The 23421-nt window shown below is 41.0% G+C and overlaps 1 protein-coding gene across 1 annotated transcript in view; it reads left to right on the top strand.

Annotated features, from left to right (window-relative positions):
* Positions 1 to 23421, top strand: part of NBEAL2 (neurobeachin like 2) — a 3059867-nt gene that overhangs the window by 1448111 nt on the left and 1588335 nt on the right. Inside the window, exon 10 of the mRNA XM_044066003.1 lies at positions 13565 to 13651. Coding sequence (XP_043921938.1) covers positions 13565 to 13651 — 87 coding nt within the window. The remainder of the gene's footprint in view (positions 1 to 13564; positions 13652 to 23421) is intronic.

The raw sequence follows: 23421 nt of genomic DNA, 5'->3' as shown, positions 1-23421 counted from the left end.
GAAGACAGTTTTGGATTGTTTCAGCAACAGAGACATGTCACTGAGGATAGAGAAGGTGAAGTGGTGAATGAGTTATTTGTTTGGCAGTTTAACAAAAGGCATAAGGGGAGGGAGACAGCATGGCAGGGTATAGAGGCATGGGCAAGGGAAGTACTGGATTGATGGGATTCATTACTGTGGATGGGCTGATGTTGGAATTGTCTTGACTTGGGAGACTTAAGTTCTAGGACTAAATAGAATTCTGACTTTGTTCTTGGGAACCTTGTCAGGACATTGGCAGATCCTTTATTGGAACTTGTCACTAGGTTATTGAGATATAAGATGATGGAAGAGTATTAGAGGACTGTGACTGTGATTTCTGTTTAGAAGACGTACTAGACTATCCACAAATCAAATCAGTTCTCCGGTAGTCAGGAAAACACTGTACAAACTCCAGTATTCTGTTTCACAAAAGGAAACAGACTATCAATGTTTGTTAAATTGGATGATTTACTATGCTTTTGTTCAGAAAAGCATAGTAAGTCGGCTGAAAGCAGGCATCCGGAACATAAAAAGAGGGCGTTCCCATCAGCTGATGTCACAGTGATGTCACAAAACAGGTGGAGCATGAATGGGAGAGGGAGTGAGAATGGGTGGAGTTATGGGTGATGTGAGGGGTGTGACCTTAGTCCGGTTTTGGCCCCAAAGAAAGCTGTCAAACTTAACATCGATTGGTTAACCCATCTCGAAGGTTCATGTCATATCAACAAGGACTCTGGTTGTAAGGTGGTCATTATTCATTTTATTATAGATTAAGCCGGTTACTGTATAAAGGACTGTGATGGTGGGGAGTCCATACTGTGTGTCAGATAATAGGCTGTAATTGTTTGTGATCAGATATTTTTGCATATCAGCTTCTAGGAGAGTTTTGTTATAGGGCAAAGAATGGCAATTGGTCTGAAGTCTTGAGGCTTGGTTGATGAAGTAATGCAGGCTAATGATACAGAAGAGTATCTGTAAAATTTGAAAATGTGAAGTACTAGTTTATAAGTGGCCTTTCCTTTTTTTAAAGGAATGGTGGCTCTATTTTAGAAAATTATACATCTAAGCTCGTATCCAACATTTGTTTATGGACACTTCAGTACAAATCTGCTTATAGTAGAAGGCTGGACATAGTTGAGCTAAGGGGTATTTTACGTTGAGAAATTAGATGAAGCTGGTAGCTGGCACTTTGAAAAGGGATTTACTGCTTGATTGAATATGGAGATATAACAGGTTATGTCTGAATTAGAATCGAGACAATATTTGTTTGTAAATAGTTTTTCACTGTGAAGGAGAGGTTTGGAAACAGCAGATGGGTAGTTTTCCAGAACTATTTAGCTGTAGACAGCAGAACAGTCTGTTTATTCAGCTCAGAGATCCTTAGGCATGTTGCTTTTGCAGAATTGGGTATGTTGCTTTTGCAGAATTATTTAAAATTGTTCATGATTTTCTGAGTTCTAAAACAACTTGATGTAAATTAGTATTGCCTTGATTTTGTTTCCATTTTTTTTTCAAAGCTTCATTTTTTGCCTCACCAGAGCCTTAATTTCAGTTGTAGGCCATTGGCAGACCTGCTGTAATAAGGCATCTTTGTTTCAGGAAGGATATTGTCCTTAGACTTTTATAAGTCATTCAGTAAATTAGCATAAGACAAGGTCAGGATGAATATTAGGTATAGTGAAGTGCAGCTGATGTTTCTTAGTATCACCTAGCCTCACTAGATTCAGGGATAGGGCTTCCAAGTACCAGTTTAGGAGGAGCTTTAGTAGTCTCAAATGACCCAAGTGAAATGACTGCTGTGGTCTGTCTAGCAGATCTGAAGAATAGAAGCTTTCAGGAAATGGTGCTAATTCTAATCTGTATAAGAGGGCTATTCCCCGAGTTAACTTTGTATCTTATTGGGCTTTTGAGTAGTTCATAACACAACAGTCAGCAGTGCAGTGTGGTGCATTAAATTTATATTGAGTGGTTTAAGTAACACAGAAAAAAAGCATGTACTTTCAGAGTGTGAAAAAAAGCACAGGAAAGTGATAATGTCTTAAGGTACTTTTCGAATTTAGAAACAAGTATGAGTTGGGATGGGTAGCCATTTGAAATGTCGGGACCCACTAGAGTGAGTCCCAAAACGCAGAGACTGAATGGCTGAAAGAATTGACTTATGTATACTAAGTCTGAGATGCCATTTCTCAGTATATTCCCTTTTCTGTTATGCATGGCGATCTTGGAGTTGTCTCCACCCCGAAGTTTTAAGGAGAAGAGCGATTTTTCAAGATTCGTACTTCAGGTTTTCAGACTTTTTTTTTCGGCACTTGGCATTTCAAGTGCCAGCATTTCAGTAGGAAGCCCCTGGGATGAGTTAAAATAATAAGCTTTTACCAATGGAATTAGGTAAAAGCAAAAAAGGTATAATAGGATGATCAAGCAGAAACACTTCTTAAATTATTCGGGATTGTGTGATATAGGAGTTATGAAGAGCTGCCTTTTAATATAGTTTTTTATTTGTAACAGTGGTTTTGCTCTTTCTGACTTCATAGGGCTGTTGATCTTAGACTTTAAGGACAAGAACAGAGAAAGTCTGATCACTTGCAGCCAAGTAAATTTGGGTTGCAACATTACTATATGTATATATATATATCTATATATCTATCTATATATATATATATATATATATATATATATATATACACACACACACACACACACACACACACACACATATACATATACATACATGAGCCTGTTTACATGGCACAGAAGGATGAAGCATGTAGCACTGACTGCGGAGGGAGACAGCTCATGTTTGATTAGCTGCATGGATGTTAGAGAGGACAGACTGAGAAGGATGATGGTGAAGTTTGACAAGCCATTAGGTTGGTGGAGGGAAAGAATAAAAAACAAAATGATGTGATGTGTTCTAGAATGATGTCTAGGCACTATTTCAGTAGTGATTTTGTGAATAAAGAGAAAATAAGCTCTGTATTTTCTTTAATTGGAAGGCAGTTGACACACGAGAATTTGCAGAGTTGCTTAACTTTAGGTGACAGTTGAATAAACCTACAGATATGGTTATGAAGGATGTTTAGGTTTTTGGGTGGAAGAATATGTGAGAAAAGGAAAGTTTACATTTGATCTGAGTATGCAGGATACCTTTTCTAATTGCTTTGTCTTCTTGTGGCATAAGGAAATGAGACGTTTTGTTGCAGTGAGAGAGAGAGAGAGAGAGAGAAGGTAGCTTTTATTTTTAAGATGAGGTAAAAATTGAGAGACGAATCCAAGCAGATATTCAAATATTCCTGTACAGAGATTACTTCTAGCTGGTGGTTTTGGTATATCAGGAAGTTAGTCTTCCACTGGTACCAAAGATCATAACGTTGGGTTCCCTACTGCCCCACAGCATGTGCTTTCTCAGGGGATATTAAAAAAAGTATCTCCTTCACAGCTGGGAAGAGGTTTTTATTCAAGAATGTTTCTTGTGCCAAAGAAAGAACATTTCTGGATACCAGTTCTGGACGATTCTTTCCTAAACCACTTTGTGATAGTCCCCAAGTTCAAAATTCTTTCACTTCACAATGTCTTACCCCCTGTTCCTCATTTGAGTTTTTTTGGTAATCTTAGATTTAAAAGATGCTCATCACATTCCTATCCATCCAGACTTCAGTTGTTTCTTAAGTTTTTGTGCATCTGGAACATATCAGATGTCCTTCAAGAATGCAACTGCAGTCATAACATATGGGTTGTCCTGCCTCAGGCAGCCCTCGGTCGGCCGAATTCCAAAGTCTGGGTCTGGCGTCAGCCGGTGTCGCCTCCTCTCCGACGTCACCACGGCTGGAGTATAAAGGCATCGGCCGACGCCATCTTCTTCAGTCTTTCTTGCCGCGCGGTGCCCGAAGCAGAAGCAGTTCGCAAGTGTCGGTCGGTCAGCTCCTGAGTTTTCAGTTCAGCCAAATGGAAGAGATTCATCATCTGGAATGCCAACAGGGGTCAGGACACAGCATTACCGAGTATACCTCAGATTTTAGAATACTTGGCAGAACTACTTCATACTGGACTTTCATACTCTTCAATAAAGATTCATGCCTCAGCAATCTCAGCAAAATACAACTGTGACCCTCCAGTGTTTTCTCATCCATTGCTAAGACAGTTTCTAAGAGGAATAAAGAATATCAAACCTCCCAGAAAACAGCCAGTACCTGCATGGGACCTCAATTATGTGTTGGAAAAATTAACTCTTCCTCCATTTGAGTCAGCAGCAAGTTCAGAAATGCAATTTCTTTCATGGAAGACGGCCTTCTTATTGGCAGTCACATCTGCAAGAAGAGTTTTGGAGATACAGGCACTCATGGCAGTGCCCCTCTTCCTCATTTTTCATCAAGACAGAGTTTCTCTAAGAACCAATCCTACATTCATGCCCAAAGTTATTTCCAGGGTGTCTCTAAATCAAGCTATTCACCTGCCTGCATTCTTCCCCAATCCTCAAAATAGGGGGGAAAAGCTACTGCATACTTTGGACATACACAGACAACTACGTTACTACTTGGACAGAACTAAGGCCACCAGAAAGTCTGACCAACTGTTTGTAGCCTATGCTGCTGGAGTGCAAGGAAAAGCAATCTCCAAACAAACAATTTCAAAATGGATTGGACATTGCATCAGATTCTGCTATTCTTTCCATGGAAAAGGTGTGCCAGCCAATATTAGGCCACATTCCACCAGAGCTGTGGCCATTTCCACTGCTTTCCTAAGAGGAGTGGCAACAAAGGACATTTTAGAGGCTGCTACGTGGAGCTCCGTGCATACATTTACCAAGCATTACAACCTGCCCTTATATTCCAGATCCCGAGCAGGCTTTGCTTCGGCAGTCCTGCAGGGGATTTTAGCTACACCATCCTTTTCTTAGTTCCATCCACCCCCAGCTTGGCTATGGTATTCAACCCATATGTTATGACTGCAGTTGCATTCTTGAAGGACATAGTACAGTTTTGTACCTACCATAAATGTAGATGTCCGATAGATATGCAACTGCAGTCGGATTTTCCCTCCCTCCTACCCCCCTGTATCCTTCTTTTTGGGTCCCTACCCCTTTTTCCCATTAGCTGGGGGTATTCCTATGGTGTATCTCTTTATTACTGTTGTGCATGTTTGTGATTATTTTTATCCATTTACCAAATTTAGCCTTCCTAGGAGGGCACCTGGCATCTGGGGCAAGAAACACTGAAGAAGATGGCATCGGCCGATGCCTTTATACTCCAGCCGTGGTGACGTCGGAGAGGAGGCGACACCGGCCGACGCCGGACCCAGACTTTGGAATTCGGCCGACCGAGGGCTGCCTGAGGCAGGACAACCCATATGTTATGACTGCAGTTGCATATCTATCGGACATCTACATTTATGGTAGGTACAAAACTGTACTTTCTCTGCATTACTCTCTTTGATATCCATTACTCCAAGATTATTCACAAAGTGTGTAGTTCCAGTTGTAGCAAAATGCAGGACACAAATTTCCGCATGTTTCTGTATTTAGACAACTTGCTTATCTTTGCAGAGTCGTTTTCAAAGTATCAGGAATCTCTCACTTGGATGAGAGATCTGCTATCCTGGCTGTAATTCTAAGAGAACATTCAAAAGTCTTTTTTGACTCTCACACACAGGAGTGCGTCCCAGGGGTGTTTGCTAGACACCTCAGTACAAAAAGCTTTTCTTCCACAAGAAAAAAAAAATAGATCTTTATTTAGATCTATTTCAGGAGTTTTCCACTCCGACTTTTGTCACTGCAACGGAATACCTCAGGAATCCAGGTGTCACAGCATCTATAATTTTCATGATGCTTCTGGCAAGGCTCCACATGAGAAAGATACAATGGTATCTGATGTTTCTTTGATCCCAGTGCCAACACCCATTATCTTTTAAGATTCCAGTTCTAGAGTTTGTGAGAAAAGAAATCTCTTGGTAGAGACATCAAATATCCCTGAATCCTAGTCTCCCATTCTAATCTTCTGCTCTAAAGCAATAAGTCACAACAGATGCCTCTGACTTTGCTTTGGGAGAAGCGTCAAGGTAGGTAAAAGTGCAAGGTATTTGGAATAACAAAGAGAGAGACAAGCATACAAGTGTAAAAGAGACGCTTGCCCTTATCAAGGCACTTAACTCTCTGAGTCATCTTTGGTCCACAGAACCAATTAAAGCTGTAGCAGACAATGCCACAGTGATGTGGTACATAAACAAGCAAGAGGGAGCCATGTCTTATCCCCTATGCAGACTAGCCATGTTATCATGGGATATAGCTTTTCAGCACAATCTCACTCTGCAGGCTTCCTCTATTCTGTCATAGCAAACCTGTGTCAGGCAGACCCTCATCAATGGGAACTAAATTGGGTGGGGGGGGGGTGTGAATCTTCCAAGATTTGACCCGTCTGTGGGAATTCCTCAAGTAGACATTTTTGCCTGCTCTCTGAATGATCGTCTGGCAAAATTCTGCCCCAGGACTCCATGCAAGTAGACATGGAAAACAGATGCCTTTTCTCTTCCTTAGACAGGAATGTTCCTGTATTCCTTCCACCCTTTCCACTGATATCCAGGGTACTTCTGAAGATTCAGAAGGAATCCCCAAGATCATTGTAGTGATTCCCTTTTGGCCCATGTAACAGTGGTTTTCCATTCTTTTGGAATTGGCCAGGAGCAATTATCACAAGCTTCCTCACAGACTGGATCTTCTCACACAAGAACAAGGGTGGTTGATACGTCCTGACCCCGAACAACTTCATATGACTGCTTGGATGATAGGGTCTTAATGCCATTTAGGCACCTGTTTACTAAAGACATGCAGCAGGTACTAACAGAGGCATAAAAGCCTTCTACTAGAAAATATATTAGCAAATGGAAGAGGTTTTCTACTTAACACTTTCTCCATCTGAACCATCTCGTCTAACTTACTTGAGGTTCTTTTTACTGGTTGCCCTGGCCTCTGCAAGAAGAGTGTCTGAGTTGTCAGCTCTTATAGTTGGTCAACCTTACCTCATTTTCCACAGGATAAGGTATCATTGAGAACTAATCCTTCATTTATGCCTAAAGTGGTGTCTGAGTTTACTTTAAGCCAAACTATCCATCTCCCTGTGTTATTCCCTGAACCCCAAAATGAGAGAGAAAGGATACTTCATACCTTGGATGTCCACTGACAACTCTGGTACTCTCTTGACTGAACAAAATCTTTTGAGAACTTCCAATCATTTGTTCATTTCTTGTGAAGGTAAGAAGAAGAGATGATCTGTATCAAAGCAGACACTTGTCTAGGACTATTGTCTTTTGTTATTCCCACCACAATAAAACTATTCCAGCTAGGGTCAAGGCACATTCTATCAGGGCCTTGTCTTCATCTATGGAATTTTGAAAAGGGTTGGGTTTTACAATGTTTCTAGAAGCAGCAGCATAGTCCTCTACATACTATACTTTTACAAAGCACTGCAAGCTAGATTCATTCTCCAGGTCTAGGGTGGGCTTTACTAGAACCATTCTCCATGTACTCCTAGACCTTTCTCTTTCCACCTCCCAGCTGACTCTGCTATGGTGATCTGCACATATAGCTTACACTATTGCAGCAGTGATCTGTGTGAAGAACAGTAATACAGTTGTGTAAGTAAACTTATCATAACAGGAGAGATTCGAATGATTACTGCTGCAGTTGTCACTCCCTCCCTCCATTCCTCTTGTTTTTTTGGTGTGTTTTTATGCCAGAGTGTTGACATTTATTTTTGTTATTCCTAGCAATGTCCTGCCAGGGAACAACCTCCCTTTCTCATTTGCCATGAAAGTTCTGAAAGGCTTGGCACCCAAGCCTGTCTTTTGTGGAAGATGCCCTAAGTGGAAGGTGGATAGCTGTTATATCATTCAGACATCTACTGTTGTGGTAAGTTTACTTACACAACTGTATACTGTCTTTACAGAATTGATAGTTTGAGAAATCCTGTAAATGGTAAAAATTGATAATTGTAAGTTGGAAGGAAGAGAAATGGTGAAATGGAGCACTGACATCTGTGGCATTCCAGTAAGAGTAGTTGCTGTGGCAAGATTATGTTTTGTCAACAAAGGACTGTCTTGAAAGATAACTGCTGGACCAGTGGACTACAGAGAAGCTGAATGAGATAAATTGGGACCCATTTGTTGTCTCGTGGCTGAGTAGATTAAAAGCTTTGGTGAGATCTACAAAGAGAATATCTATTAAACACTCTGCATTTATGGAAGTATAAATACTGAGAGATTTAATGCTGCAAGTGTAATTCTGTCAGCACTGAAACTATTCTGGTTTCAAGGGAGGGATAGTTAATTTGAGCAAGTAATCGAGAATTTTATTGTATGCATCCCTTTCAAAAAGTTTGAGTAGAAAAGGAAGAAGGGAGATGAGCTGAGACTGTTAGTCGATTTTGGAGTGCTTTGATTTAGAAAGTTTGATGTTGAACTTGGGCAACATCAACTTTTCGAGCACAAATGCTTGAAACAAAAATAAAGAAACTTATTTTTTTTTTTTGCACGGGGTTTAAGCACCCCTGCATCCTCACACCCCTTGCTAATTATATATCTGAAGTTGTTGTTTTCATTTGATCTTCAACCTGTGGGACACAGATCCGGGACGGCTCCGACTCGACCGTCTTTTACCAGCATCGGATCCGAGCTCCAAGCTCCTCCCCTACCCATAATGCCCCCGTCTCCTTCCCTCCTTCAGATCTTGTTTGCCGTGTGTAATGCTAGCACCGTGGCCCATGCTCTAGGCAGTTTTGAGTAAGTGTTTTTGTGCTTTAGCTATACTTCTCTGACTTTCTGTATCTACTTTCACTTGTTTCCTTCTCGCGCTCAGGCGTCAAGTCATTAGATTAAAAAAAAATCTTTTTCCTTCTGCGTTTCCCCTCTTTATTTCTTCTCTGGAGTGTGCGTGTATGATTGGTTTCGGTCTCTCGCTCTCTCAATTTACTATGGCTGAGACACCCAAGTCAGGGTTCAGAAAGTATACAGAGTGTGGCAATAAGCTCTCCCCAGCAGATGGCCACACACTCTGTGTAGTTTGTTTCGGTCTCCATCACCTCATTTCCTCCTGCCTTATCTGTGCAGAGTTCAATCCCCGTGCATTGATATACAGGAGAAATAAGCTCATCATTAAGGGCCTCCTTCCTCCTTCTACTATGGAGGCCCCAGCTTCTACTTCCGCTTCCTCTGCCCCGGCCTTTGGAACTCAAAGCTCCCAGCAATAGGACCAGGGATAGAGAAAAGTGCAAACATAGGGACCAGGATAGGATGAGGAAGCAGTTCCCGGACCACGCTTCCTCAGCCGAGCCGCTGGTGAAATTTCTCCCGGCTCCATTCTCCTCGCTTCTCCCCGGAGCTGGAGGTGTCTCAGGTTTGTTCATTGGTGTCGGCTTCCCGTCACAACCTCTCAAGGCCATTTTCGGTGGCCTTTTCTGCCAGGTCTACCCACAGCCTCTCTGAAGCCGAGATGGACAGGATGATGCAGAGATTCGTCCGCACACAGATTCAGATGGGAGTCTTGCCTGTCCCCTCCCCCTCTGGGGCCAGGGGCATGCAGTCTGCCTTTATCCCGATCACTCCTTCTCTAATCCGACCCCTGACTTCAGAGTCTTTGGGTCCGAGGCCCCTTGGCGTTGAGGGGTCGGCGCCAATGGTGCCTCAGTGCTGACCATTGCCTTGAGCGGGTCAGCTTTGACCAGCTCGGAGCCGACCAGCTCACAGAGCTGTAGCCTCGGTGATAGATCTGACGTGGTAGTGTCGGCTTCAGAGTCTTGCCTCCAGCTCCCCCGTTGATTTATAGGATTACGGACCCAGTCACAGTCCCAGCTCCAGGGGTGTGTTCTCCTTCTGCTTTCAACGTGGTGGAGAAGGTCCTGTAGGTTCCATCAAGACCCTTGACGCTTTCATCCTCTGAGTCCATCCTGGCTCCCTCTGTGTCTGGTCTGGATTCCACCATCCTAGCCCCTCAAGGACAGCCTGCTGCCTCTCTGCCTCAGGGAGTTCCCCTGTGGGAACAGCTTGAAGTTTTTGAGTCCTCCCCAGAGACCCCCCTTGAGGAGGCTCCTTGAAAACATATGTGTAAAAGGAGGCACTTAGTCCCCCTGCCAGAGGCCTTCATGGAGGACACCGACTTAGAGGAAGGGGAAGGTTCCGACCCCTGTCAACCCCCAGAGGATGTCTCCTTTTGAGACATCATGGAGATCCTTCATCAGCAAGGGAGGGTAAGGGGTTGTCTACTCAGAAGCCCAACCCTGACGAGTCGATGTTCCTGGAGGCGTTTGACGCAGGACCCTCTACATCCTGAGTGTCCCCTCCCATGGATTTCCTGGTGGATCTCATTATATCTCGGGCATGGAAGGAGCCCGACATGGTGGACCCTATCCACAAATGCCCTGATAAGATCCTCAGTCCCCCCATCAGATAAACCACACTGGTCGAAGGGATTCCCTTTCTGTGCCATGGTGGTGGCTATGGCCACCAAGAAGGAGCTTGCGCAGGAGAGCTCCATGGTCCATCCGCCGGGCTGAGAGTCTAAGACCTTGGACCGTTTTGGGAAGCGGATCTATGCTTCAGAAACATTCTCTATACGTGCTCTGAACTACATGGCACACATTATTAGGCTTCAGCAAGACCTAGTTAAAGGGGAGGAATGAAGTTTAAAAGAAGGCAGGACCTAATTGAGCTGTGTATTGTTTGACTGAAAATGATTGGGTAGATTATAAGTGACGTATAATGTTTGCAACTGTGAGTGTGTCAGTATGGTTTGTGATGTAAAATGCTTGCAATTAAGATTGTGCCTATTGGTGTGGTTTGTTTTCATTTATATAAGTTTATGATTGTGAATGTTATATGGTATATAGCAGTGTATGTGAAGTATAATGTTTGTAAACCTGAACTTGTTAATACAGTTTGATTACTTTTATATAAATGTAAATTTGCCTGTGTCACAAGTGATAATTCAATAAAGAAAGATGTTTTAAAAAAAAGAAACTGTGTTGAATTCCTAAGACGTTATGAGAAAGGGACAGTCAGTATCAAATCAGGCAATTTCAAAATGGTTGTCTTATGCTGTTGTATTTTGTTATTCTCACCAAACAAGATACTTTTAGGCAGGGTCAGGGCTCACTCTGCTAGAGTTTTAGCGACTTCTATGGCTTTTTGAAATGGGGGGGCTCTAAAAAGTTTTCTAGAGGCAGTGGTGTGTTCTCTGCACACATTTTTCGAGTACTACAAGCTTGATTCCTTGTCTAGGTCCTTGGTAGGATTTTTCTCTGGAGGCCCCTTGACTCTGATCCTTCTTCCTTCCTCTCTTCTCCTAAGCTCTGGTATTCATCCTTCATAGCTTAGGCTGTTGCAGTAGTGATCTACTGATGAACTTAGTACAAGTATAAACACTTCTCCTTCTCTTATCTTTTGTTTTAAAGCTGGGTTGAGGTTTTTTGTTAATTTTTTCTGCTGTCTGGCAGAGCTCTAGCCTCTCCTATTCTCAGACAAGAAAGCTATGAGAGTTTGGGACCCTAACCACTAATTTTTTTACTAGTCATGTTGAGCTGTTCAGTGGGTAGGGTTTGTAGAAGTGCCGTAAAGCTTTTGAGGCTGGCCAGTTGGCCAGTCCTTGGCAAGATATGTCCCTTATACCTTAGGCTACTGCAACGGTGATCTATTAGAATATCTGCTGTGATGACAAGTTTACTTACTCAACTGTACTTCAGCTGCAGAAGACTGAAACTGTAGATGTGACAGATCTCTACTTATCTTATTAGCTAATCTGTAAGGAGGCCTTCTGTACGTGTTTTTTTAACCTTCCTGTAGTGTCCTCCTGTTTGTATGGCATCTCAACCATGTAGCTGAGAACATATTTTTCTCTAAGTGGTACAGGTACATAATTTTATATTTGTTTTCTGCCTTACAGGGTGTGCTTGCTCAGTGGATTGGGTCAAAGCTGAATAATGCAGTGGCTTAGTGCCTCCAAAGAACTTGGCACATCCACTTCACATTTCCACCTATGGTGGTCACACTGTCCCCCATGCACTGGGACAAGAAAAAATTTAGAATTGTGCTGAACTAGGAATATGAAAGGAAAAAAATCCTTGCATTTGCCCACTGTAAAAGACCTCCTTACATAGCAACTGACTGATTATAAACAAGACTAACAGATACAGTACTCTTCCAAGTTGCATAATATTTACTGATGGAAAGAAAAGCTGTTTTTATCTAAGAAGGGTAAATAGAGAAATAAAAATACCCAAACTTGAAAGTTGTTTGTCCGGGTCTGTATTACAAGATTGAATGCTTAAATGATTGAACACCTAAACATCGAACTTGTAATATCAAAAGCAAAAAACAGCGAGCAGTCGATTTAATGCAGGGAAAGATTTCCCTTGGCTGTTCACCGGATTTTGCCGTTTTGTCTACTGTAGAGCGATCTCGGAGTTGGTATACTTAGTTAAGGGGTGTGGGGGGGCACAGCCTTAGCTTGGGTGTAAAGTTTTTTTTTTTTCCGTGGCTGACTGACGTGTTTTCCTGCACTGTTGAGTGTTTTTGGGTTCGATATTACAAGTTCAATGGTTAGGTGTTTGATCACCTAAGCATTCAATCTTGTAATATAGACGTGTTTGTCCATCCATCCACAAACCCTTTTCTCATTTTTTGCACATGGGATCGGGGTGTCACTTCACCAGTGACAATCATCTAGAACCAAGGTTTACTATGCTAGGTGACTACCCCTGCCACAATAATTCTTCCACACCACACATTCACATCTATGACCAAACTGGAGTGTCCAGTCCACCAATTGCATGTCTTTCAAATGTGGGAGGAAACCGGAGCACCCAGAAAAAAAAATGCACACAAACACAGGGAGGACATGAAGACTCTGTATAGAAGGCACCCCAGCCAAGAATAAAACTGGGGAACCTCTTGCTGTGCGGTGTCAAAACTCCCTGCTATGTCTCTGTGCCGCTCCTTGAAAGTCGTCGTATTTGCTGAGTAGGTGGCTAGCCCCAGTGCACATTCTATCATAGACTGAAGACACAAAGTCAAACTGACAAGTCAGTATATATCAGTTCTTTACATTGTATTTAAATTACAGTAAATGCAGCTCTGTATACATTGTTGCGCTCAGAATGGTATACCTTTTTGTCATATGATGCAGAAGGAACCTGCATTAATGAGGTTAGTTTCTTGTACTGTGGTTCTCAAAGTTACAATACTTTAAAATGGTTTGTATGGCTTGGAGTACTTTTGTCTTGACTGCTATTAAATTTATCACAGGAGAATGGAATCACCTTTTAAGTAGGTGTTTGACTTTGCCATTGGTAAATTCCTTTCTGCAGCTTAATTCCTCAGCATTTGTAGATTATTGTGAGGGAGGCTATTATGTTGCTTGCTTTTAAAATATGCTTACGGGGAAAAAAAGGGTTGTGAGAAACAAATTGTTTTTATTATGTTGAACTTCTTGTTGGTTATTAATTGCAAGTTTTTTAATCACTGAAGTCTCATTTTTTGATTTTTTTCTAACCTTTTCTGACAGCTCTATCTCAGTGATAGGTGTAGCACAGAGAGCGAGGGTGGACTTGACCTCGCCACTCAGTTACTGACTGATATCGATATAAACAAGGTACACTTGGCCAATGGTTTTAGTGTTTGGTTGCATGCTTTTTGGCAAAATACTGATGTCAGCACTAAGGCCACAAGCAGTAATGTGTCATGTCATTATGCTGTCTCGCTTTCACATCTGAATTTTAAGATGACGAGAGAGCTTTCATCAAACCCTGATTAGCTTAAATTCTGATGATGGTGGATTTTCATACCACTTACTTATAAATTTATTTATTTTTTATTTTATTTCACATTTGTTAACCCGGAAAGTCCGACTGGATACAGGTCAGTTTTCAGCGGAGGCCCGGGGAGAAAAGCTCCAGGTGTACATAACTATATTACTAATTATTTAAAATATGTATAGATAGGGACAATTTCAAGTCACATATTCATTTTAACAATATATATATATATATATATATATATATATATATATATATATATATATATATATATATAGGCAGGTACAATTTTAAAGTCGCATACACACAGAATAGGTTGCTAGTTAGTTATCTAAGAAAGTAAAAAGTGAAATCCTTCTCATTCTTTCCATAGGAGAGTTATACAAAATTGTAAATGGTTAATAAAACTCTCAATTCTTCCTGTGAACTTTCATTTTATACACTCAGCTGTATAATATGAGTTGTGTGTGTGTGTGTGTGTGTGTGTGTGTGTGTGTGTGTGTGTGTGTGTGTGTGTGTATATATATATATATATATATATATATATATATATATATATATATATAAAACAGAGAGAGATACAAAGAGCTTCTTATTTTCAGTGTGGAATACATAGCATTGAAACAGAAACAGATAAAATAGTAAGAACATGTCAAATGTAAAAAGAAGTGTATCCTTTTAAGATTAGGTTATAGAAACCAGTTAATTAGGGAAAGTTTATTTAGAAATATGAATTTTGAGAGTTTCTTAAAAGTCATTATTGTGGGGCAGTAATAATAATGACTGCAACAAAAATGCCCTAAGGCACGTTGCCTTTAGCAGTTCCCATGCTCGCAATTCATAAATTCATACCTAATTGACAGTGTTTACTTGGAATAAAAGTAAAGAGCTGTTAGCACCTGAAATGAAAAGGCAGTATGTAAGTAACCATCAGTGAATCGGATTCCAGTCCCGCTGTTTAGGTGGATGTACATTGCCATTGTTTAAGGCAGAAGGATCCTCTCTGGTTAGAAGTTCAGTGAGTGTGGAATTTAGTATTACAAACGTCTTGTGATGTCATAATTTAGTCTAATTTTTTTATAGGTAATTGAAAGAAAATAAACATGGTATTATGTGTGTAAACCCTGAATTCTTGCTAGGATGCCATTCTTCATTATGGTTGAATGTAGACTGGCAGCTTAAATATGTTTTTTATAGAAGTTTAATTTTCTGTTGGAGCAAATGCATTCAGAGTAGACAAAGATAGTCATATAGGAGCTGCAAAATCCCATAGCTTCTGCTGCAGTGTTCATTGTAAGAGTTAATTTGTACTTCAGTCCTTTCAAGGCTGTGCTGCAAGAACATGTATGTATTCATTTCTGGTTCTTCTGTTTTGTTCATAAAATTGGAAGACACTTTTTGCCTTTTTTCACTTGTACTAGTACTTTGATGAAAGATTTCAAGCAGGAATGCTTGTATCCTTTTTAGCTCTTTTCTGCCTTTCAGATGTCTTGGCTGAGAAGTTTGATGCTCTGAGGATGAGGGGGTGCATCAGGGCATGTGTTGCTTGGCGCCACCTCAGTATACCCTGGAAATGTATCTCTGTAGAATAAAATTATGGGGGAAATATTCTGTCCTGAGAGATTCATCACTATATTTGATTTCTAGAAGGGTTTCAGTTGAGAATACCGTAATCCCGATTCAGAAACTTAGTATAATTCCATGATGACATTTTTGAACCAAACCTTTGATGTATCCTTGTTATTGATATTTGTAACAACAGCATTAAGTCAAGGTTATGCTTTCCTGATCCTGAAATAATTTTTACATTTATGCTAGTCTTTGTGTCTACAGTGCTGTTGATACCAGCATTGTGGCTTGCTTAGTTACCTTTCACTCTGATGATCTGGAATATTTTCTTTAGTGTTATTTCACAGAACTGGTTTTATCATGATGTATACTCCTGTACAGTAGTTTTCTTGCATGTGTCTTAAAGCAAATTAGCACATTTATTAACAAGAATTTAGTGTGAGTTGTGGTGGTGTTGTTGTTGTTGTGTCTTTCGGCTTATCCCAGTTAGGGGTCACCACAGCGGAACTCCGGTCCGCTAATGTTTGGTAGTGGATTTTTACATGCCGAGTTACCAGCCCTGATGCACAGCCTTCAGCGAAGGCACGCCCATTCACGCATGCCTCCACACAGAAGACGCTCTAGCTGAGAATCGAACGGGACAACGTTTTGCTGTGAGGAGACAACGTTACCGCAGCACCACTAGATAATTGAAGAACCACAACCCCTTAGCTGGTCATCTCTAAATCCGGTATCCCTTTCTAATTTTTACTAAGAAAAGAAAGAATGATCTATTGTAGACCTTGTGACTTCTTTATGACCTCATTAACTTCCATGACAGTTATATGATCAGAAGCAGGAAATTAGGAAGGGATTCTTAGTTTTCCTGAACTCCAGGGCATCATGCCCAGTATTTCATTTGAGGATCTTCCCTGTTAAAGGATTCTGGAAATAAATGCCTGTCTTTCAAACTGAATGAAGCATGCATTAGAAATGTTGTCACATTTGAGGTATTGGCAGTTACTTACTCATGTTACCAGTATTCCTAACCTATCAAGTCAGTTATATTACCTCTGGCAAGGAAAAGGTGTAAAAGGTAAACATTACCAGCATGATCCTGCTATGTTTATGTGTTGCCATCGTAGCACCAAAAGGGAAGTGGAGGATTAATTAATATTTGATCCTGGTTTTCCTGAGTCCTTCACAGATTAAAGGGCAATACAATGCTTCATATGCTACCAGATTAATCATTACAAAGACATTTAATTCTGTTAGCCTGAAATGCAGTATGGTGTTGACCTTATTTTCTAAGCAGATCTTCCTAGAGTATATATCTTCCAGAATCTTGACTATTGAGGATTGTCAGCAGTCAAGGCGTACTTTTCATTTCATCAACTATGTTTGTTTCTGTGGTGCTTGAACAACTTCTCAGAACTATTCCATCCCCACAACTTACAGGATCCTTGTATCATTTGAAACAAAAAGGTGTAGTGGCCTATAAAAGCAGCTTTTTCCACTTGAGTACAGAGAGTACTCCTGGTGTTTACTACCTGTCATTTTAATTCTTTGTAGGTTTCATTGTTCTTTAACCTTCCGTGATGCTTTGATCACACTTATAAACTAGGGTAACAGCACATGTAAAGGAGGTTAGGTCAACACCTGCTTATCTGAACGTTTCATGGTGAAGCACATCTGATGTCTGATGACTGCAGACAGTGCAGTGGTAGCATTGTTGCCTCCCAACAAGAGGATCTCCTGTTCAGTTCTCAGCTGGAGTGCCTTCTGTATGAAGTCTGCATGTCCTCCCTGCATTCATGTGGGTTTCCACCAGGTGCTCTGGTTTCCTCCCGCTTTACAAAGACATATGTCTGGAATGTTTCTGTCCAGGCCTCCGCTGAAAATTGGCTTAGTTCCAAGTTGGACTTTCCTGGTTAATAAATAAAAAAATAAATGTACCAGGTTTTTTGTCAGAAAGCAAAATGAATAACTGTCTTCAGTCAAAAAAGATGTATTTTCTGATATTTCATAGGCAGAGACAGTACAGTGAGCTTTGGTAGAAAGCAGATCACACTTGCTTGCTACTTTCTCGCAACACACCATTTAAGTGTGAATGAAAGGTACTGGAAAGGTTTTGAAAAATAATATTACTCTTTGGTAGACCTCTCACTAAAGGTCTACTAAAGAGTAATATTATTTTTCAATAGTAACCTCTCACTGGGGTGGCCGCGGTGGTGCAGCAGTTAGCGTTGCTGCCTCACAGCAATAGGTTCTCCGGTTTGATCCTCGGCTGGGGTGCCTTCTGTGTGGAGTCTGCATGTCTTCCCTGTGGTCGTGTGAGTTTCCTTCGGGTGCTCCTGTTTCCTCCCACATCCCAAAGACATGTTGTAGGTGGATTGGACACTCTAAATTGGCCCTAGGCGTGAGTGCGTGCGTGCATGTGTGCGCCTTCCGTGGAAGGTTGGGCGCCGGGCTGGCAACTCAACACTGTAAAACTGCACTGCCAATCATGAGCGGACAGGTGATCCACTGTGGCGACCCCTAACCGGGAAAAGCTAAAAGAAGAAGAAGTAGATCTCTCACTGTGAGGTATTCTAAGTGTCTCAATTCTTTCTTAGTAGAATTTATCTTTTAAGTAGTTCATTCCACCTTTCTTTGAAGAGGAAAAAAAACAGACATTTATTTTTCACCACTATCTACTCCTTTGGTGCATTTAACTCAGCACTCCCTATATATTGCATGGTACCCACAAACTATTTTTATGTCCAACTTTGGTTCTTTCTTTTGGATTTAAGACAAAATGTCATGGTTGTTTAATAAACGTATTGCTTTAAGAGATAAATGTGTGAGAACTTAATCATTGTTCTTTGGAGTTACTCTAATGACAATGTCAGAAACTAACCTTCATTAAGCCATCAAGACAACTGTCATGTTTTCTCTGAGGCAGTTGTATCCTGTTTGATCTAATATCTTTGAGCATCTCTCCAGTAGAAGAAGATCAAGATCTCAACAGCTAGTGTCATGCTAGATGCTTGCCCTGGGTCAGCCGTTTGGAAGCTTCTCTTGTGGTGTTATTGAATAAAAGCTGAAAGGAATGGCCAAACCAAAAGTCCATAATTCTTTCTCACCATTTAAAGGTATTTGTAGAACAAAGCCTGACTGCCTTGCTGCATTTTTTGCAACTAAAAGTAGCTTCAGCTACATATGAAGGCTTCCAAGGGTCAAATACATTTCTTTGTACGAGTCCTCTTTTGTAGATGAAAGGTCATTTAACAGGAGGCACCAGATCTGCCTATGTTGTCTGATACTAGATTGTGAAATTAACTTGTGAATATTACCATGCTTTTAACAACACTTTCTGTCTTATTAGAAGGAGGATTTGGGGGATTTCTGTGAAACAGAGCAAGCTGTAAAGGCATTAGAAATGTTTAAGCATCCTAAGTATCCCTTTTGTTTGAGAATGCCTTTTTTCAAGATAGAATAAGTTGTCTCTGCTGTCAGAATGTAGGGCTTCCTCATCTCTCCAAAAAGCTTATCTGTCATAGTACTGGGCAGTGTGGTTATTGAAGCAGCCATAAGTTGTGTTTTGGTTTGAAGTCTCAGAATCCTAACCCCCAGGCCACCTCCTACCTTTCCTGAGAGTAGTCTGTATCCCCCATTTCTCCTCTCCTTGAATTCTGCAAGAAATGGGTGACGTAGAGACCATTTTGTTTTTTGTTTTTTTTTTTTTGCCAGTAATTTTGTTGAGCATCACTGAGATTCACTGGCTTACAGTTAAAGTGTTGTAATATTTCAAGCTTTGGTGACAGCTTAGCCAGTTTTCTGTCTTACATGGTCTAGTGCAAGCAAACATCTATTAACTCTTTCATCAAAAACCTCATGCCTACCAGACCACTCAGCCCAGGTTAGTGCCAGTAGAGAACATTTGTGCTTTAACTTTTACAGAAGGAGCATACCCTAGACCCTGCTTCCATTCCTCTGTTTTCCTTATTCATTTGCCTCTTCATAATTGGCAGATTTGGTTGTGGGAGTTCCAAAGCAGTAGTACATAAGTGCTGTAAAGCCATTTATTATCAATCTGTACAGGAAAATCTACTCCTATGCATGGACTGATTCATCATGAGAAGAAACGGGACTTGAAACCCCTGTTGAATCTGAAAGTTCTGAACAAGCCTGTGCTTTACACCTACAAATGCAATGTATATATATATATATATATATATATATATATATATATATATATATATATATATATATATATACATACATGCATGCATATGTATGTATGTATGTGCATACTTTTTCCATCCTGTTTACATTTTTTGAGGTTCAGAGTGGGAGACGAAAGCTTTTAATTGTGCCCTTTAGAGTGTTCCCAATCTCAGTATTGCATTTCCTTGTCAAATATTTAAGCACCACATATGTCCTCCCCAGCTTTCCACACCATCCACTCCTCTCATAACTGCCATTTTGGCACATCTTATAATCTTCTTTAGTGAGCTGTGTGTGTCAGACAGTAACAGCTTGAGTTTTTGATGTCTTGCTGAAAGATCACATTTCTAGGAAAAGTGTTCATGTCCCAGAATAAGAGTCTTTCCTTTCAGTGTCACACTGTCATTAGTATGATTGCTTTGTTGAAAATGTGATATTGCCTACACTGCCTTTGTTAAAATTTGACATCTGAATCAGTCCATGCATGCTTTTCAGTGATGCTAAATAACCAAACAAATGATCAGCCTCTGTAATTCTTGGGACACCTTGACTTATGGTAGTTGCCATAGTCGGTCTACCCCTAGCCAATTTCCATATAACAATTTGCACAGTAGATTCTCATCCACAATGGAACTGGGATGCCTATTCTTTAGAAAGTTTTATGTGCTATTCCTGATAAGTCAAGAAAAATGATTTGGGGTTGGACTATCTAAACCTAAATGAAGACGTTTACTTCCTTTGTCTTACACAGAGTGTCCAGTCCATGTCTTTAAATGCATAGTTCAGAGGCTGGTGAATGTGTATAGAAAAATATTGGACAAATGCCTGTGGTCTCCCAAGGAAAGGTAATGTTTTATATCAAAGATATGGAGATCAATGCAGTTTCCTAAGAAGCTGGAGAGATTTTCTTCTTTCTGGAAAGACTAACCTTGATCCAGAGAAGGCAGCGCAATTATCATGTTGTGTATCAACAAGCAAAGAGGCACTCGGTCCTACCTTCACTATATGAAAACTATGAAGCTGTAGATCATTTGTAATGTTACAGCTGTACTCAGTGCCTTGCTCCAACCAGTAATGACAGACAGAGCAAACCAAATGCTTGCAGGTGGAAGATGTAAAGTTCAATTGTAATCACCAGTACATCCCTGAAGGAAGGGTATAGGTCTGTTGTATCCCAAATATGAACACTTGTATGAGAAATGAAACAAAATAGTCTGCCAATTCTGTGTACGCTTCAGAATGGAAGAGATTTGCTCTTTGAGAGGCATAGCAGGGACAAGAGGCTTTCTTTTGTTAGCTGTTATTTATCCTAATCTAAACATTGTCACTGTTGATGGATCTTAGGTAGTTCACACCCAGCCATGTTAGCATTCCAAGAACCTTTCTGAAAATTAAACAGTAAGTCAGATAAATGCAGTCTGCCTTTCTGAAATGAGTTTACATTTGATTTCAAACATCTGAGATCCATTCCTGAGACCTTGAGTTTTTGCTAGAGATTTATGTCTTAATCTCCTTTTGATTATGTTATTTCAGTAGGTATGATAGTTTTCATTTGGAAGATACTTCCCATAGTGGCTAGTGCTGTAGCCAGTAGGTATTCTGATTTACACACAAGCACACACACACACTGTAGTGCGTATTGCTGTTTATAGTCATAAAAGCTACAGATAACGACGAGTTAGTCTCCTCCTCATTTCTAGACTTGTCTAAATCCCTCAACACAGTTTGCTAAGGCAAACTTCTACTTCGAATGTCCTGATTAGGTCTCTCTCAACCCACCCTTCTGTGGCTCAGAAGTTACCTGTCTAATAGGTGTCAGTCAGTAAAATGGCACTCCACCCTCTCTCCACACCTCCCAGTTACTACCAGTGTACCACAAGGTTCTATCCTTAGTCCCCTCCTCTGTAACGTTCTCACCAACTCCCTCCACACATTCACACAACATGCCTCTCACTAATACAATATGCAGATGACTCCACACTCATTTACACATCTGACAGTATGACACACCTCTAAAAAAACTACTCAGGAAGCTTTAACACCAACTGAAACATGGCTTTGTAACTCACAACTCGAGCCCAGCTCAAAAAAAAAAAAACTACTTCTGTTTTCCCCAAATCCCTCCTTCATGAAAAAAACAACATTTAAAGTCCTGTCTCTTGATAATACAGCCATTGAAGTCACTTCTCATAGTAAATTATTAGGGACAGTAGTGGATGATCTTAAATTCATCCTGCATATACAAAATTGCAAAAGAAAAACTCATCAAAAAAACTAGTTTTGCTTTATAGAGCCAAAAATGTTCTCACCAACACAGCTGAAGCTACACTTGCCACTACTTATCTCCTCCTCACACATCTTTATGGAGCTGCCATCTTCTAACATTCCTCATCACAAAAATCAAAACTTGAGCAATGCTATAACAAAGTTGCTAAATTTGCAGCAAATGCCGCTTTCAGAACCCACCACTGTATAGCACTCAAAAGCCTTAGGTTCATAGGTTCATACTAGGCTATCTGCCCGAGGGCATTTACAAGCCTAGCCCATAGTTTTGTGGCTTACGCCACCCCTTTAGTATGGGGAACTATACCCATTATTATGCTGTGCCTCTGTCGAACAGTGACACTGAGGTAATCCCTGGGGTATATCTGCGATCTCCCATCCATTGGTCAAGATTTCTCTTGAACAAGGCCAGCGAGGTGCTCTGCCTCACATATACTGGGATTTTGTTCCACAGCATAGGGAGTCTTTGGGTGATGAATCTATCCCTCCAGCACGTCCTATTAATAGCCGTGTCTAGGTTTAAGTCTCCCGCCCTTGTGGCTCTGACGGATCTAGATTTTTTGAGGTGAAGCATATTCATCAAATCTGGGTTTGACATGGCCTTGTATGTCAGGCAAAGGTCACCTCTGAGCAAGCGGTATGCGACTGAATAGAGCTGGAGTTCTTTCAGTCGGGCAGCATAGGACAGATTTTTGAGACCCTTTATCCTTTTGTTGAGGAACTTTTGTGGCCTCTCCAGCTGCTGCAAGTGTCGGGTCAGATACATTCCGAATGGGGCATTGTACTCAATCATTGGTCTGATGAGTGATGAGTATAGGGAGACTATGACCACCCTTGATCTAGATGTGAATCCCTTCATGATAAGGTGGGCAATGTAGAAGGTCTTCCTAACTACTTTAGCTACATGGGTGTCGAATGACAGGCTACTGTCAACCTGGGTCCCCAGGTCCCTGATAACTTCTTCTGTGCTCAGTGGATTGCCACCTGTATGGTAGCTAGGGGTAACCTTGTTTTTCCCGAAGGGTATGACTATGCATTTTTTGGCATTTAACTTTAGGCCATGGCTCTGGCACCAGTTATCCGTTTCTGTGAGACCCTTCTGAAGGATATCTGTGTCAGATGTGTTTTCGACTATGGCGCCTAGTTTGCAGTCATCTGCAAACTTTGTCAGCCATAACCCTCCTGTGTTTGCTTGTACTTCGGAAAAGTAGATGCCAAACAAGAGTGGGCCCAGGACTGAGCCCTGTGGGACACCACTTGTGACAGGCTTTGAGTCTGACATGGCGCCAGCAACTCTGACCCTGTGGGTTCTGTCACTCAGCCAGTTTGCAACCCATCTTGTGATGTATGGGTTAACATTTAAGCTGATGAGTTTTTCTATGATACCCGAGTGGGGTATTGTATAGAAGGCCTTCGCCAGATCGAGGTAGGCTGTATGGACTGCCTTTCCCTCATCAATGGCTTTGGTGACTGTTTCAAAAAAGTCAACCAAGTTTAAAAGGCATGATCTGCCTTTGACAAAGCCAAACTGGGTTGGATCCAAAGTCTGCAAATTCCCTATGTCTTT

This window comes from Protopterus annectens, chromosome 3.part0 (assembly GCF_019279795.1).
Source record: "Protopterus annectens isolate FY-2018-M chromosome 3.part0, PAN1.0, whole genome shotgun sequence".
Lineage (NCBI taxonomy): Eukaryota > Metazoa > Chordata > Ceratodontiformes > Protopteridae > Protopterus > Protopterus annectens.
This window is presented reverse-complemented; position numbering and strand designations above follow the sequence as displayed.